Source organism: Bombina bombina, chromosome 10 (assembly GCF_027579735.1).
Source record: "Bombina bombina isolate aBomBom1 chromosome 10, aBomBom1.pri, whole genome shotgun sequence".
In the NCBI taxonomy this organism is placed as follows: domain Eukaryota; kingdom Metazoa; phylum Chordata; class Amphibia; order Anura; family Bombinatoridae; genus Bombina; species Bombina bombina.
The window spans coordinates 161,525,598-161,545,467 of record NC_069508.1 but is presented as its reverse complement, the minus strand read 5'-3'; the positions used below and the strand labels follow the sequence as shown (position 1 = coordinate 161,545,467).

Sequence of the window (19,870 nt, the reverse complement as noted above, 5' to 3'; positions counted from 1 at the left end):
ATATATATATTTGTGCAACAAAAAACACAGATATATTAGAAAATGTATATTATAAATTAATAAATAGAACATATTCTGCTAAGGGCAGAACATTGAATGTGAATTATTAATATATTCATGTCAGGTTAGCACACTTGAGAATATGCGATCGGGTTTGCACGTGAGTAGGGTGCTTTTTCCACTTTTTGTTCTATTAAATCTATGGGGGATTAGGTTATTTTATGCACGATATTCTAAATTTGGCTTTTATCGTTTCACGTTAGTGTGAGCGAAAACAGTTTACTTTCAACTCCATAATATGAACACAACCCAACACGCTCAAAAAGCTTACTTCTAGTTCAGTTATCGTTTGTGTGGGCATTAAATAGTATTTCACTTGTAATCTAGCTGATAGATAGATGTAGATATATAGATATTCAACAGACAGACATAGATATACAGACAGACAGACAGATAGATAGATAGATATATAGATAAAGATATATAGATAGTTTGCTTCAGATCTGTACATAGTTGCTAAGAGAGGTGGTGCAGTGGAGGCCTTGTGGCTGTCTGAAATATAAATCAGTTTCCTGGACTTATAGTACTTTAATAATACACATGAATAATAAGCTAAAGGAAACATAACCTCATAAGATGTCATGTTTCTTTCGGTGCATGAGAGAAGGATACACGTTTAGATAGATGCATGAGAGAAGGATACACGTGTATATAGTGGCATGAGAGAAGGATATACATGTAGATAAGATGCATGAGAGAAGGATACCATGTAGATAGGTGCATGAGAAGAAGGATAGACTGTAGATAGGTGCATGAGAGAGGATACACATGTAATAGGTGCATGAAGAAGGAAAACGTGTAGATAGGTGCATGAGTGAAGGATACTCATGTAGATAGGTGCATGAGAGAAGGATATACATGTAGATATGGTGCATGAGAGAAGGATACACATGTAGATAGGTGCATGAGAGAAGCATATACATGTAGATAGGTGCATGAGAGAAGGATATACATGTAGATAGGTGCATGAGAGAAGGATATACATGTAGATAGGTGCATGAGAGAATGATAACAGAGATAGGTACATGAGAAAAGGATAAACATGTAGATAGGTGCATGAGAGAAGGATACACATGTAGATAGGTGCATTAGAGAAGGATACACATGTAGATAGGTGCATGTGAGAAGGATAGACTTGTAGATAGGTGCATGAGAGAAGGCTACACATGTAGATAGATGCATGAGAGAAGGATACACATGTAGATAGGTGCATGAGAGAAGGATAGACATGTAGATAGGTGCATGATAGAAGGATACACATGTAAGAGAAGGATACACATGTAGATAGATGCATGAGAGAAGGATACACATGTAGATAGATGCATGAGAGAAGGATACACATGTAGATAGATGCATGAGAGAAGGATACACATGTAGATAGGTGCATGAGAGAAGGATAGACATGTAGATAGGTGCATGAGAGAAGGATACACATGTAGATAGGTGCATGAGAGAAGGATAGACATGTAGATAGGTGCATGAGAGGATAGACATGTAGATAGATGCATGAGAGAAGGATACACATGTAGATAGGTGCATGAGAGAAGGATAGACATGTAGATAGGTGCATGAGAGAAGGATAGACATGTAGATAGGTGCATGAGAGGATAGACATGTAGATAGATGCATGAGAGAAGGATACACATGTAGATAGGTGCATGAGAGAAGGATAGACATGTAGATAGGTGCATGAGAGGATAGACATGTAGATAGATGCATGAGAGAAGGATACACATGTAGATAGGTGCATGATAGAAGGATACACATGTAAGAGAAGGATACACATGTAGATAGATGCATGATAGAAGGATAGACATGTAGATAGATTCATGAGAGAAGGATAGACATGTAGATAGATGCATGAGAGAAGGATACACATGTAGATAGGTGCATGAGAGGATAGACATGTAGATAGATGCATGAGAGAAGGATACATGTAGATAGGTGCAGAGAAGGATACATGTGTAGATAGATGCATGAGAGAAAGATACACATGTAGATAGGTGTATGAGAGAAGGATACACATGTAGATAGGTGCATGAGAGAAGGATAGACATGTAGATAGATGCATGAGCGAAGGATAGACATGTAGATAGATGCATGAGCGAAGGATAGACATGTAGATAGGTGCATGAGAGAAGGATACACATGTAGATAGGTGTATTGAGAGAAGGATACACATGTAGATAGGTGTATGAGAGAAGGATATACATGTAGATAGGTGTATGAGAGAAGGATATACATGTAGATAGGTGCATTAGAGAAAGATACACATGTAGATAGGTGCATGAGAGAAGTATACACATGTAGATAGGTGTATGAGAGAAGGATATACATGTAGATAGGTGTATGAGAGAAGGATACACATGTAGATAGGTGTATGAGAGAAGGATATACATGTAGATAGGTGTATGAGAGAAGGATATACATGTAGATAGGTGTATGAGAGAAGGATACACATGTAGATAGGTGTATGAGAGAAGGATAGACATGTAGATAGGTGTATGAGAGAAGGATAGACTTATGTAGCACAAGAAATACACCTAGACTAAGAAGTCAGCTGGGCACAATGTTCCCTGTGATTTATGAAAAGCTTATAGTCTCTCAGTGAAGTGAATGTCACACCTATTGCAAGATGACATTTGTAAACGTCTGCGTCTTGCAGGTATAATGCTGGGGCGTATGGGGACCAGTGGGGTTCCTCTTGTAAGTTTCTGCCAGTGCTTGAACGAGTCCGTCATGAAAATTGTGGCTGTAGCTGTTTGGTAAGTGCTGAGTTTAATGCCGTTCTCCTTTGTAAGTTTGTGTGTGAGATGTGTGATGTCAAACCAGTAGTGCACACGGATATGTTACAAACTGAGATCATTATAAACTCAGAATGATGTCACATCAGTAGTGCACACGGATATGTTAAACAATGACATCACTATAAACTCAGAATGATGTCACATCAGTAGTGTATAGGGTGACAGTACAACATTACCTCTTTCTAATCTTATTGTGAAGTCATTTTGTAATATCTCCCTGTGTAATACTGGTGTGACATCATTCTGAGTTTATAGTGATGTCATTGTTTAACATATCCGTGTGCACTACTGATGTGACATCATTCTGAGTTTATAATGATCTCAGTTTGTAACATATCCGTGTGCACTACTGGATTGACATCACACATCTCACACACAAACTTACAAAGGAGAACGGCATTAAACTCAGCACTTACCAAACAGCTACAGCCACAATTTTCATGACGGACTCGTTCAAGCACTGGCAGAAACTTACAAGAGGAACCCCACTGGTCCCCATACGCCCCAGCATTATACCTGCAAGACGCAGACGTTTACAAATGTCATCTTGCAATAGGTGTGACATTCACTTCACTGAGAGACTATAAGCTTTTCATAAATCACAGGGAACATTGTGCCCAGCTGACTTCTTAGTCTAGGTGTATTTCTTGTGCTACATAAGTCTATCCTTCTCTCATACACCTATCTACATGTCTATCCTTCTCTCATACACCTATCTACATGTGTATCCTTCTCTCATACACCTATCTACATGTATATCCTTCTCTCATACACCTATCTACATGTATATCCTTCTCTCATACACCTATCTACATGTGTATCCTTCTCTCATACACCTATCTACATGTATATCCTTCTCTCATACACCTATCTACATGTGTATACTTCTCTCATGCACCTATCTACATGTGTATCTTTCTCTAATGCACCTATCTACATGTATATCCTTCTCTCATACACCTATCTACATGTATATCCTTCTCTCATACACCTATCTACATGTGTATCCTTCTCTCAATACACCTATCTACATGTGTATCCTTCTCTCATGCACCTATCTACATGTCTATCCTTCGCTCATGCATCTATCTACATGTCTATCCTTCGCTCATGCATCTATCTACATGTCTATCCTTCTCTCATGCACCTATCTACATGTGTATCCTTCTCTCATACACCTATCTACATGTGTATCTTTCTCTCATGCATCTATCTACACATGTATCCTTCTCTCATGCACCTATCTACATGTGTATCCTTCTCTCATGCATCTATCTACATGTCTATCCTCTCATGCACCTATCTACATGTGTATCCTTCTCTCATGCATCTATCTACATGTCTATCCTTCTCTCATGAATCTATCTACATGTCTATCCTTCTATCATGCATCTATCTACATGTGTATCCTTCTCTTACATGTGTATCCTTCTATCATGCACCTATCTACATGTGTATCCTTCTCTCATGCATCTATCTACATGTCTATCCTCTCATGCACCTATCTACATGTCTATCCTTCTCTCATGCACCTATCTACATGTGTATCCTTCTCTCATGCATCTATCTACATGTCTATCCTCTCATGCACCTATCTACATGTCTATCCTTCTCTCATGCACCTATCTACATGTCTATCCTTCTCTCATGCACCTATCTACATGTGTATCCTTCTCTCATGCATCTATCTACATGTCTATCCTCTCATGCACCTATCTACATGTCTATCCTTCTCTCATGCACCTATCTACATGTGTATCCTTCTCTCATGCACCTATCTACATGTCTATCCTTCTCTCATGCACCTATCTACATGTGTATCCTTCTCTCATGCATCTATCTACATGTGTATCCTTCTCTCATGCATCTATCTACATGTGTATCCTTCTCTCATGCATCTATCTACATGTGTATCCTTCTCTTACATGTGTATCCTTCTATCATGCACCTATCTACATGTCTATCCTTCTCTCATGCACCTATCTACATGTGTATCCTTCTCTCATGCATCTATCTACATGTGTAGCCTTCTCTCATGCACCTATCTACAAGTCTATCCTTCTCACATGCACCTATCTACATGTGTATCCTTCTCTAATGCACCTATCTACATGTGTATCCTTCTCTCATGCACCTATCTACATGTTTATCCTTTTCTCATGTACCTATCTACATGTATATCATTCTCTCATGCACCTATCTACATGTATATCCTTCTCTCATGCACCTATCTACATGTATATCCTTCTCTCATGCACCTATCTACATGTATATGCTTCTCTCATGCACCTATCTACATGTGTATCCTTCTCTCATGCACCTATCTACATGTATATCCTTCTCTCATGCACCTATCTACATGAGTATCCTTCACTCATGCACCTATCTACACGTTTATCCTTCTCTCATGCACCTATCTACATGTGTATCCTTCTCTCATGCACCTATCTACATGTCTATCCTTCTCTCATGCACCTATCTACATGTGTATCCTTCTCTCATGCATCTATCTACATGTATATCCTTCTCTCATGCACCTATATACACGTGTATCCTTCTCTCATGCATCTATCTAAACGTGTATCCTTCTCTCATGCACCGAAAGAAACATGACATCTTATGAGGTTATGTTTCCTTTAGCTTATTATTCATTGTGTATTATTAAAGTACTATAAGTCCAGGAACTGATTTATATTTCAGACAGCCACAAGGCCTCCACTGCACCACCTCTCTTAGCAACTATGTACCAGATCTGAAGCAAACCTATCTATATATCTTTATCTATATATCTATCTATCTATCTGTCTGTCTGTCTGTATATCTATGTCTGTCTGTTGAATATCTATATATCTACATCTATCTATCAGCTAGATTACAAGTGAAATACTATTTAATGCTCCCACACAAACGATAACTGAACTAGAAGTAAGCTTTTTGAGCGTGTTGGGTTGTGTTCATATTATGGAGTTGAAAGTAAACTGTTTTCGCTCACACTAACGTGAAACGCATAAAAAGCCAAATTTAGAATATCGTGCATAAAATAACCTAATCCCCCATAGAATTTAATAGAACAAAAAAGTGGAAAAAAGCACCCTACTCACGTGCAAACCCGATCGCATATTCTCAAGTGTGCTAACCTGACATGAATATATTAATAATTCACATTCCAATGTTCTGCCCTTAGCAGAATATGTTCTATTTATTAATTTATAATATACATATTTCTACATATATCTGTGTTTTTTGTTGCACAAATATATATATATATATATATATATATATATATATATATATATATATATATATATACTGTATATACAGTGGGGCAAAAAAGTATTTAGTCAGCCACCAATTGTGCAAGTTCTCCCACTTAAGAAGATGAGAGAGGCCTGTAATTTTTATCATAGGTATACCTCAACTATGAGAGACAAAATGTGGAAACAAATCCAGACAATCACATTGTCTGATTTGGAAAGAATTTATTTGCAAATTATGGTGGAAAATAAGTATTTGGTCAATATCTAAAGTTCATCTCAATACTTTGTTATATATCCTTTGTTGGCAATGACAGAGGTCAAACATTTTCTGTAAGTCTTCACAAGGTTGTCACACACTGTTGCTGGTATGTTGGCCCATTCCTGCATGCAGATCTCCTCTAGAGCAGTGATGTTTTGGGGCTGTCGCTGGGCAACACGGACTTTCAACTCCCTCCAAAGGTTTTCTATGGGGTTGAGATCTGGAGACTGGCTAGGCCACTCCAGGACCTTGAAATGCTCCTTACGAAGCCACTCCTTCGTTGCCCGGGCGGTGTGGTTGGGATCATTGTCATGCTGAAAGACCCAGCCACGTTTCATCTTCAATGCCCTTGCAGATGGAAGGAGGTTTGCACTCAAAATCTCATGATACATGGCCCCATTCATTCTTTCATGTACACGGATCAGTCGTCCTATTCCATTTGCAGAGAAACAGTCCCAAAGCATGATGTTGCCACCCCCATGCTTCACAGTAGGTATGGTGTTCTTTGGTTGCAACTCAGCATTCTCTCTCCTCCAAACACAACGAGTTGTGTTTCTACCAAACAGATCTACTTTGGTTTCATCTGACCATATGACATTCTCCCAATCCGCTTCTGGATCATCCAAAGGCTCTCTAGCATACTTCAGTCGGGCCCGGACATGTACTGGCTTAAGCATGGGGACACATCTGGCACTGCAGGATCTGAGTCCCTGGCGGCGTAGTGTGTTACTGATGGTAGCCTTTGTTACGTTGGTCCCAGCTCTCTGCAGGTCATTCACTAGGTCCACCCGTGTGGTTCTGGGATGTTTGTTCACCATTCTTGTGATCATTTTACCCCACGGGTGAGATCTTGCGTGGAGCCCCAGATCAAGGGAGATTATCAGTGGTCTTGTATGTCTTCCATTTTCTAATTATTGCTCCCACAGTTGATTTCTTCACACCAAGCTGCTTGCCTATTGCAGATTCAGTCTTCCCAGCCTGGTGCAGGTCTACAATTTTGTTTCTGTTGTCCTTCGACAGCCATTTGGTCTTCACCATAGTGGAGTTTGGAGTGTGACTGTTTGAAGTTGTGGACAGGTGTCTTTTATACTGATAACAAGTTCAAACAGGTGCCATTAATACAGGTAATGAGTGGAGGACAGAAGAGCCTCTTAAAGAAGAAGATACAGGTCTGTGAGAGCCAGAAATCTTGCTTGTTTTTAGGTGACCAAATACAGTACTTATTTTCCACCATAATATGTAAATAAATTCTTTCCAAATCAGACAATGTGATTGTCTGGATTTGTTTCCACATTTTGTCTCTCATAGTTGAGGTATACCTATGATGAAAATTACACGCCTCTCTCATCTTCTTAAGTGGGAGAACTTGCACAATTGGTGGCTGACTAAATACTGTTTTGCCCCACTGTATGTATGTATATATATATATATATATATATATATATATATATATATATACATGATTATATATAGTTATAGATATATATATATATATATATATATATATATATATATATATATATATATAGGACTATCTACTAAGAAATACATATAACATATTCTGCTATGTGCAGAACATTGGAATATTTAAATATTTACAGTAAATACACAGTATAACACTATTAAATAATGAATATTGCATAAATATGCGTTTACATGTTTTCATCTACTTAACTGCAAAGGGCTCCAATGCACTTATATGTCTATGTATGTGTACATATGTATATGTATATGTGGTTATATGTGTAAACTGTATATGTCTGTAAATATATATATATATATATATATATACACATATAACCACATAAATACATATGTACACACATATAAATAAATATATCTTTAGATATGTATGTCTCTTTATGTTAAAGCCCTTTGCTTTTTTAACACCTGAAATCTCATATCTTTCATCCCTATAACATTTTTTGTGCAATATTTTTTTTTAATAATGTTTATTAGATGGTGTTATTATGAGTGTAACTGTACTTTTACATGTATTTTTTATGTGATTTTTAACACTTTTTTGTTTTGGAAAAACAATTAACCAGAGCTAACCTGACGCGTGTTAACTTTAATTGCGCTCAAGCGATCACGTTTACTTTCAGCTTGTAATATGAGCGGAGAACCCGATACCCGCAAACAGACGCAATAAACCCCTCATAGCTCGCTCTTAACTGTTAACACGACACTCATAATCTGGCCCTATATCTGTCTGCCTATATCTGTCTATCTGTCGGTATCTATCTATCTATCTAACTATCTATCTATCCATCTACACACATACATCATTCTCTGAAAAATTCATGGAAAACTTGTTGGTATCTTAAAAGTTTTAAGTTTGACTTTTTGAATATATAGCTAGACACATTTCCAAGATATTGAACCTTTTAAACATACATCTTGATGTTAATTTCTGATAGAATATGTTTACTAATAAAGTCATTTGATTGTACAGGAAAATATTACAAAATGACATCACCACAAGGTCAGAATGATGTCACGTCAGTAGTGTACAGGGAAACTTTACAAAATGACATCACCACAAGCTCAGAATGATGTCACTTCAGTAGTGTACAGGGAGACATTACAAAATGACATCCCCACAAGCTCAGAATGACGTCAGTAGTGTACAGGGAAACATTTGAAAATGAGATCACAACATGTTCAGAATGATGTCAGATCAGTAGTTTACAGGGAAACATTACAAAATGACATTACTACAAGGTCAGAATGATGTCCCCTCAGTAGTGTACAGGGAAACATTACAAAATGACATCACAGAAGTTCAGAATGATGTCACATCAGTAGTGTACATGGATGCATTACAAAATGACTGCACCACAAGGTCTAAATGATGTCACATCAGTAGTCTACATGGAGACATAACAAAATTACATCACCACAAGGTAAGAATGATGTTGTGTTATTAGTGTACAGGGAGACATTACACAATGACATCACCACAAGGTAAGAATGATGTTGTGTTATTAGTGTATAGGGAGGCATTACAAAATTACATCACCACAAGCACAGAATGATGTCAAGTCAGTAGTTTACAGCCAAGAAACGTTACACAATTACATCACCACAAGCTCAGAATGTCATATTAGTAGTGTACAGGTAAACACTACAAAATGACATCACCACAAGCCCAGAATGATGTTACGTCAGTAGTGCACAAGGAGACATAACAAAATTACATCACCACAGGCTCAGAATGATGTCACTTCAGTAGTGCACAAGGAGACATTATAAAATTACGTCACCACAAACTCAGAATGATGTCACATCAGTAGTGAAACTTTGGAGATCAAATTACCAAATAACAGTGAAAATACAGTGATTTAACTAACACAATGAAGGGATGTAATGCAAGGTTTTGAAGTGTGATGTCAGAACTATGACATAAAAATACATTTTCATATTCCCATATTTCCACTGGACATATACTCCACCAACCCTTGGTTCTTGTTTATTCCTTGGATGTGCAACTTACATAAACACATACATTACTAATTGTGGAACCCAATGTACATGTTCTTCATGTTAGTGATGACAGACAACAGCCCCAAATATTGCACACAAAATAGCCAAAACATCTCTAACTGCTGTCTTATCTTTACTTCTCTTGGTAAGTGGGTTGTAAGATGTAGTTTTCAGGGTAAGTATCAATGTACAGTGTTGTCTAACTAGCTTGGTGATGCATTATTAGTTTCTATGATGATGTGGTGCTATCTCTGAATGAGTATCTACTGAAGCAAACAGAACCGACTCGATTTGTACGTTTTAGGGTTTTGGGTCTTTATTTTACCCCTTGTACAGTATAATAGAGCTGAGAGGTCCATTGTTTCTATTATCATATGTGACCACCGTTATCCATGATGTAAAAGGTGATGACTTTACCCATGGTGGCAGAGAAGATAACAATTCCCAGCACGTTCATGCCCTCACTGGTTCCTGGTTCTGATTTGTAGGTGATATCTGGGGAGGGAGTGATATCCAGGGCAAAGTTCTGGATGTGTGAACCATTCTCATCTTGAATGCCGTAAATAAGAATACGGTGTGTGATGGCCTCAGAGGAAGATGACTTTCCAGCCTTTACAACCGGTACATTCTTTGTGCGATACTGAAGTAAAAAACATGGTGGATTCCGTTACTATAAATCTATGTTACACGTTAAGCAGTATATTATAGGAACAGGGGCAGTAGGGTACTCAGTCCATTGGTTTGCTGAGTGGACCAAGACTATTGTCAGTAATTGAAGATAAGCTAATTGATTTAGTAGCAAGGGAACAAGATAATTAGGGTAACTCAGGTGCAGAAAAGTTGAGTCAAAGGCATTGGTAGAGCGAAATTATAGAAAAATGGATCTATTTAGATATGTGAAGTGAAAGGGAAGAACAATTTGAATAAGGGAAAGGTGTGGGTATCTATCCGCAGATTGTTGGAGAGGGGGGAATTTCTATTGTAAGTAAAAGGATAAAAGGCAGGTGCTTTCAGAGGACACATGTAAGCATCAGGATGTTGTGGGAATAAGGTGCAGCTGGCTTGTACCAGACACAACTCGGGAGCATAAACCATGAAAGGAAGAAAAAAAGCTTTTGTGATGTTTCTAAAATTGCCATTAAACACACTCACTGGAGGATCAGAGCCATAAGCATTCTGTGTATTTATTTTAAAAAAAGAACTTCTAAATAAACACACTGGGCATGTTTTCCTGGGAGCATAAATTGTTTTAACCTGATTTCCATATCTCACCCTCCCTTCTCTCATCCCCTATGGCAGAGCTTTCCAAACTTTTCATTTTGGTGACACACTTTTTAGACCTACATCATTTTGCGACACAGTAATTCAGTTGTACTATCAAACAGGAGGTTAAACTAACTTGTTTTAAGAGATACAGACACATACATAAATTATATAATAACAAAATGTATTTACAAGTAATAGTGTGTAAGTGCAAGAATAAAAAAACGTTTAATAACACCAATAGCTACTTACTATTTTAATGGGATGTATGAGGTTGATGGGATGAACACAGTTTATGAATATTTGGTGGAATATTAGACACTCGCATTTTTAAGCTTCCCCTTCCTATCCATATATCAAGAGCAGGAGCAGCAATGCACTACTGGGAGCTAGTTGCAAAAAAACCCCACTGACTTCTGACTTCAGCTCAGCGTTTAAGCTGCCGCCCTCAGAGCTTGGTGAGTGTGATTGACTACTGCCTGCGCTGCAAACACACTGCTGTCCCACTCACTGGCTACACATGCAGTCATGAGCCAATTAAGGAGACTACACATGCAGTCAGGAGCCAATGTGCCGCCAAAGCCACCAATGGGAATAGTTTCAGTTCCCACTGAGCTGTGCCAATAGGTTAAGATGATCTGTGACCCCCTAGGCATCAATCACGTGTCAACCATGTGATATGCGTAGCAGGCAGGCGGAAAGTCAGAAACCCCCAAAAAAAATAATTTAAAAAAATTTAAATTTTAAAAAAATTGTGCTGAAGCAGGGACACACCTACACACTGCTGCCGACACACTAGTGTGTCCCGACACACAGTTTGGAAAGCACTGCCCTATGGTGTCCTCTCATGAACTACGCTGTCTCCTTAGAAACACATTTTCCATCTATCTTCCCTGTGTCTAATCACAACCGCTCCTACAAGTCTCACTCTCACCTCCTGTCACTCACACTCCTACTACTGCTTGCTGCTGGTGACGTCTCCCCTAACCCTGGCCCTGCAGCGATCACCAAACTTCCACACACTCGTTCAGTCTCCCACTGCAAAAAACTCTCGGACACGCAATACTAACAATCTCATCTCCATTAACCCTCAGCGTTTATCCCCACTATTTTCTTGTGCTTTCTGGAACACTCGCTCTGTCTGCAACAAACTTACTTTTGTTCACGACCTGTTTGTTTCCAACGCTTTCAACCTTTTAGCAATTACTGAAACCTGGTTATCTTGACACTGCTTCCATTGCTATCCTCACACACAGTGGTAGCCACACACCTAGGCCTGGTGAGAAACATGGTGGCGGTGTTAGTATCTTACTTCCCCCCTGCTGCTCCTATCACCTATCTCCATTTCCATCTCTCTCCTTTTCTTCCTTTGAAGTCCACTGCATTTTCCTGTTTTCCCCCCTCTCTCTCTCAGAGTGCAGTTATCTATCGCCCCCCTGGACCCACCTCCCAATTCCTTGACAACTTTGCTGCCTAGCGTCCTCATTTTCTCTCTACAAATACACCTACTCTAATTCTGGGGGACTTCAACATCCCCATTGATAACCCATCTGCCCCTGCTACCTCTAAACTTCTCTCACTCACTAACTCCTTTGGCCTCTCACAATCCACCCTATTCCCTACTCACCGCAATGGACACTATTGATATTGTATTCTCCTATCTCTACTCTCTCTCTGATGTCGCCTGTTGCCCATTCCCTATCTCAGACCACCATCTGCTCACCGTTAATCTTAATATACAGGCTAAACCGACTTCTCCCCCTCGCTCCCGCAGAAATCTGCACACTGTGGATCCTCTCCAACTCTCCAAACTTATTCAAAAACGCCTCCCCCACACTTCCACAATATCCTGCCCTGACCTTGCTACAACCCACTATAACAATACTATCTCTTCTTGCTTCTCCCCTAATATGCAAAGCCCCATGTCATCAGCTCCAGCCCTGGCATTCTCAGCAAACACGCCACCTACAAAAATGCTCCGGCCCTGCTGAACGTGCCTGGAGGAAAGCCCGCTCTGAACTTGATTTCATCCACTATAAGTTAATTCTTTCACCTCTGCCCTTCACTTAGCTAAGCAAACCTACTTATCTTCTCTTATATCTACTCACTCGTCAAACCCTAAAAGATTTTTCTCCATTTTCAACTTTCTCCTCTGCCAACCTGCACCACCCCCTTCATCTGCATTTAGTGCTCAAGACCCGGCTGACTATTTTTTCAATAAAACACCATCCGAAGCAACATCCCAACACAAGCCTGCAATCTCCCAACTTTGCTCCCATTCACCCCCTCTGCCACTCTCTGCACCCTCCCCCCAACCACTGAGAGAGAAGTGGGTTCCTTATTGTCTTCCTCACACTTCACTACCTGCCCACTTGACCCTATTCCTTCACATCTAATACCTTCTCTGTCTTCCACCCTCACTCCAACTCTTACTCACATATTCAACCGATTCCTTTCTACCGGTTCATTCCCATCTTCCTTCAAACATGCAAAGGTCACCCCCATCCTCAAAAAACCCTCCCTCGACCCTAACTCTTCTGCAAACTACCGCCCCATATCACTGCTTCCGCTAGCTTCAAAAGTCCTTGAAAAACTAGTTTTCGATCGCCTAACCCACTTCCTGTCCTCCAACTAATGGCTTGACCCCCTGCTTCCGTTGCTACTCTCACATACAGTGGTCTCCACTTTAGCCACACACCTAGGCCTGGTGAGAAACATGGTGGCGGTGTTAGTATCTTACTTCCCCCTCCTGCTCCTATCAGTACCTATCTCCATTTGCATCTCTCTCCTTTTCTTCCTTTGAAGTCCACTGCATTTTCCTGTTTTCCCCCCTCTCTCTCTCAGAGTGCAGTTATCTATCGCCCCCCTGGACCCACCTCCCAATTCCTTGACAACTTTGCTGCCTGGCGTCCTCATTTTCTCTCTACAAATACACCTACTCTAATTCTGGGGGACTTCAACATCCCCATTGATAACCCATCTGCCCCTGCTACCTCTAAACTTCTCTCACTCACTAACTCCTTTGGCCTCTCACAATCCACCCTATTCCCTACTCACTGCAATGGACACTCTATTGATATTGTATTCTCCTATCTCTACTCTCTCTCTGATGTCGCCTGTTGCCCATTCCCTATCTCAGACCACCATCTGCTCACCGTTAATCTTAATATACAGGCTAAACCACTTCTCCCCCTCGCCCCCGCAGAAATCTGCACACTGTGGATCCTCTCCAACTCTCCAAACTTATTAAAAAACGCCTCCCCCACACTTCCACAATATCCTGCCCTGACCTTGCTACAACCCACTATAACAATACTCTCTCCTCTTGCTCCTCCCCTAATATGCAAAGCCCCATGTCGTCAGCTCCAGCCCTGGCATTCTCAGCAAACACGCCACCTACAAAAATGCTCCGGCCCTGCTGAACGTGCCTGGAGGAAAGCCCGCTCTGAACTTGATTTCATCCACTATAAGTTAATTCTTTCACCTATGCCCTTCACTTAGCTAAGCAAACCTACTTATCTTCTCTTATATCTACTCACTCATCAAACCCTAAAAGATTTTTCTCCATTTTCAACTTTTTCCTCTGCCAACCTGCACCACCCCCTTCATCTGCATTTAGTGCTCAAGACCCGGCTGACTACTTTTTCAATAAAACACCATCCGAAGCAACATCCCAACACAAGCCTGCAATCTCCCAACTTTGCTCCCAGTCACCCCTTCTACCACTCTCTGCACCCTCCCCCCAACCACTGAGAGTGAAGTGGGTTCCTTATTGTCTTCCTCACACTTCACTACCTGCCCACTTGACCCTAATTCCTTCACATCTAATACCTTCTCTGTCTTCCACCCTCACTCCAACTCTTACTCAAATATTCAACCGATTCCTTTCTACCGGTTCATTCCCATCTTCCTTCAAACATGCAAAGGTCACCCCCATCCTCAAAAAACCCTCCCTCGACCCTAACTCTTCTGCAAACTACTGCCCCATATCACTGCTTCTGCTAGCTTCAAAAGTCCTTGAAAAACTAGTTTTCGATCGCCTAACCCACTTCCTGTCCTCCAACTAATGGCTTGACCCCCTGCAATCTGGCTTCTGTCCCCAACACTCAACTGAGACTGCCCTCACCAAGGTTGCTAACGATCTCCTTATTGCGAAAAACAACGGCTACTACTCTATAGATGTGACGAGACCAATCTCTCCACTGTGCATTGGAGGAGCCTGGTTGCCTGCCTGTTGCCTTTAGACTATGGCCCCATGTTGAAATGCTTACTTTTCCCCTGCAAAGACACGAAAGCCGGGTCATTCAGTACTTGCCCTATTTGAACAGTGATACCCCAGATAGCTATGCCATGTAGCCCATTTGTATAACGAAAGACTTTGGCTCCATGGCAATTGAACTGTATTTCTCTGTCTGTGATAATTACATCAACCATTGTGTAATATAATTGTATCAACCATTGTGTAAGATAATTGTATCAACCATGGTGTAAGGTAATTGAATCAACCATTGTGTAAGGTAATTGTATCAACCATTGTGTAAGGTAATTGCATCAACCATTGTGTAAGGTAATTGTATCAACCATTGTGTAAGGTAATTGCATCAACCATTGTGTAAGGTAATTGTATCAACCATTGTGTAAGCTAATTGCATCAACCATTGTGTAAGGTAATTGTATCCCAGGCAGAGGGGAGGGTTTTGTGTGGGAGTGTCTGAGAGTATTGTATGGGTTTATTGGTTGTTTTACAAAATCCTGTGCGTGGTACTAATGTGTAAGTATGTGTATATAAGAACAATAAACCCACAGCTCTGGCTGATTCCTGTTTTACCCTCAAGACGGAGCTTGGTCTCGTGTTTGGGGGGGAAGTGCTGCTTTGAATTGTTCTTTTGCCTGTTCCAGGAGAGAAGGATTTTGCGTATTTTCCCTGTTCAGTGTATTAACTGGGTTCGTGTGTTGCTATTCCCGTATTAAGGGCATCTTTCATCTGGTATTAACCCTCGATATCAGGGTTATACCGTTACAATACTCATCTTACTTGACCTCCTCCTACAAACTCTCAGCTCTCTTGGGCTCTGTGACACTGCCCTCTCCTGGATTCACTCTTAGCTCTCTAAAGGATCCTTCTCTGTCTCTTTTGCTGGTGACTCCTCCTCTCCATTGCCTCTGTCTGTTGGAGTACCTCAAGGCTCTGTTCTGGGTCCTCTACTTTTCTCTATTTACACTTCTTCGCTGGGTAAACTTATCAACAGCTATGGTTTCAATTATCACCTCTATGCTGATGATACCCAGATCTATCTATCCACCCCTGCCTTCTCTCCTTTTGTCAATTCTCACATCAGCGACTGCTTATCTGGCATTTCCTCCTGGATGCCCTCTCACCACCTAAAAATAAACATGTCCATTACCGAACTACTTCTAATCCCACTCTAATTCTACTCCAGTTTCTAATTTTTCTATCACTGTCGGTGGCACTACTATCTCCCAATCTCCCCAAGTCTGCTGCCTTGGAGTCACACTTGACTTAAATCTGTCCTTCATTCCCAACATCCAATTGCTCTCTTCATCCTGTTGCAACCACCTACGCAATATCTCCAAAATGTGTCCATTTCTTAACGCTGAAACTACGAAACAGCTAATCCACTCCCTGGTAATTTCCCAACTTGACTACTGTAATAACCTACTAACTGGCCTCCCTCTCCCCCTTCAATCCATCCTAAATGCTTCTGCCAGACTAATCCACCTCTCTCGATGCTCTGTATCTGCTGCACCTCTCTGTGAGTCCCTTCACTGACTCCCCATTCACAGCAGAATTAAATTCAAAATTTTCACCCTGACCTACAAAGCCCTCACCAATGCTGCCCCATCCTACCTGTCATCAACAAATATACTCCAGCCCGCCCCCTAAGATCCAAAAAGGATCTGCTCCTTGCCTCCTCTACCATCACCTCCTCCCATGCTAGACTACAGGATTTATCTTGAGGGCACCAACCCTCTGGAACGCACTTCCTCGAGCTGTCAGACTTTTCCATAACCTGTCTTCCTTTAAACGCTCCCTAAAGACCTTTTTGTTTAGGGAAGCTTATCACCCAACTCACTAACAAATTAATTTCAATTAATCAACAATTGCCCTCATCTAACTCCTCACTAACATCATTCTCACCTTTGCAGTCCTCACCTCCTGTTTCTCATCCTCCTACCCATCTAGATTGTAAGTTCCCACGGGAATAGGGCCCTCAATTCCCCCTGTATTTATCTGAAAATGTTTGTCTTATATTGTATCATTTCACTGTTTGTACTTATATCTTCGTACCCATGGACAGTGCTGCGGAATCTGTTGGCGCTTTATAAATAAAGAATAATAATAATAATAATAATTTCCATTAATGAAACGCTAAATCTAGTTCTATTAATGATGAACTACCTATTGTTTACCCTACGCATACTAGACAATAACTGAAGCCTCTAGTAACAGCATTTATTTTACCGCACTGGGGCGTTTGCGGATCCAAGGCATGGGGGCCCATTTATCAAGTTCCGGATGGAGCTTGAGGGTCTGTTTCTCTGGCAAGCCTGTAGGCTCGCCAGAAACACCAGTTATGAGGCAGCGGTCTAAAGACCGCTGCTCCATAACCTGTCCGCCTGCTCTGAGCAGGTGGACAGACATCGCCGCATTTCAACCTGATCAAGTACGATGGGGTTGATTGACACCCCCCTGCTGGCGTATTGCTCTCTGCATTCAGCGAGGTCTGTCGGACCTGATCCGCACTGTTGGATCAGGTCCGCTAGACCTTTGATAAATATCCCCCTTAGTGTGAGTGTGTATTTAAATACCTAAAGATGGCAATTTCACAAATACTTACAAATATGTTTTTTTTTATTTACATGCACTCTCATTGTTTATTGCATTGTTATGAAACAAGTGTAAGGGCATCACAATGCAGCATAAACTTCAAAAGACTTTCAGTGGTTTTATTTGCATCTTTATGATTCACCTAAAGGGACAGTTTAGTCAAAATTAAACTTTCATGATTTAGATAGGGCATGCAATTTTAAAAAAAACTTTCCAATTTACTTTTATCATCAAATTTGCTTAGTTCTACTGGTATTCTTTGTTGAAAGCTAAACCTAGGTAGTCTCATATGCTAATTTCTAAGCCCTTGAAGGCCACCTCTTAACACACAAGAATAAAACACAAGGAAATACAACAGAGAATAAAGTACACACAAATACAACACAGGGGAAGACAACACAAAGCAAAGTAACACACATGAATAAAACTCAGGAAAATACAACAGGGAGTAAAGTAACACACATCAATAAAACACAGGGAAATACAACAGGGAGTAAAGTAACACACATGAATAAAACACAGGGAATAAAACAGAGAGTAAAGTAACACACATGAATAAAACAAAGAGAAATACAACAGAGAGTAAAGTAACACACATAATTAAATGATAGGGAAATACAGGAGAGTGTAAAGTAACACACATGAATAAAACACATGGGAATAAAACAAAGAGTAAAGTAACACACATGAATAAAACCAAGAGAAATACAACACAGAGTAAAGTATCAAACCTGAATAAAACAAAGCGAAATACAAAAGAGAGTAAAGGAACACACATGAATAAATTACATAGTATACAACACAGATTAAAGTAACACACATGAATAGAACACAGGGAATACAACAGAGAGTAATGTAACACACATGAATAAAATACAGGGGAATACAAAAGAGAGTAAAGTAACACACAGGAATAAAACACAGGAATACAACAGAGAGTAAAGTAACACACATGAATAAAACACAGGGGAATACAACAGAGAGTAAAGTAACACACATGAATAAAACACAGAGAATGCAACACAGATTAAAGTAACACACATGATTAAAACACAGGGGAATACAACAGAGAGTAAAATAACACATGAAAAAAGGGGAATACAACAGAGAGTAAAGTAACACACATGAATAAAACACAGGGGAATACAACAGAGAGTAAAGTAACACACATGAATAAAACACAATGAAAATAAAACAGAGAGTAAAGTTACACACATTAATAAAACACAGGGAAATACAACACAGAGTAAAGTAACACACACAAAGAAAACACAGGGGAAGAAAACACAAAGTAAAGTAACACACAGGAACAAAACACAAGGAAATACAACAGAGAGTAAAGTAACACACAAGAATAAAACACTAGGAAATACAACTGAGAATAAAGTAACACACAAATAAAACACAGGGGAAGACAACACAAAGTAAAGTAACACACATCAATAAAACACAGGGAAATACAACAGGGAGTAAAGTAATACAAATGAATAAAACACAAGGTAAATACAACAGAGAGTAAAGTAACACACATGGGAATAAAACAGAGAGTAAAGTAACACACATGAATAAAACAAAGAGAAATGCAACAGAGAGTAAAGTAACACACATGAATAAAATAGAGTATACAACACAGATTAAAGTAACACACATGAATAGAACACAGGAAATACAACAGAGAGTAAAGTAACACACATTAATAAAATACAGGGGAATACAAAAGAGAGTAAAGTAACACACAGGAATACAAAAGAGAGTAAAGTAACACACATGAATACAACACAAGGGAATACAACAGAGAGTAAAGTAATGCACATGAATAAAACACAGGGAATACAATAGAGATTAAAGTAACACACATGAATAAAACACAGGAGAATACAACACAGAT

The 19,870-nt window shown here is 39.9% G+C and overlaps 1 protein-coding gene across 2 annotated transcripts in view; it reads right to left on the bottom strand.

The window, feature by feature from the left end:
* SLC1A7 (solute carrier family 1 member 7) overlaps positions 1–19,870 on the bottom strand; it is a 291,573-nt gene that overhangs the window by 118,316 nt on the left and 153,387 nt on the right. Inside the window, exons 5-6 of one of the 2 annotated variants that reach the window (XM_053693457.1) lie at positions 10,287–10,509; positions 3,284–3,383 (exon numbers count right to left, since the gene is read on the bottom strand). In XM_053693457.1, coding sequence (XP_053549432.1) covers positions 3,284–3,383; positions 10,287–10,509 — 323 coding nt within the window. Of the gene's footprint in view, positions 1–3,283; positions 3,384–6,955; positions 6,967–10,286; positions 10,510–19,870 lie in introns of both variants that reach the window. The other variant, XM_053693458.1, reaches the window with a different exon arrangement.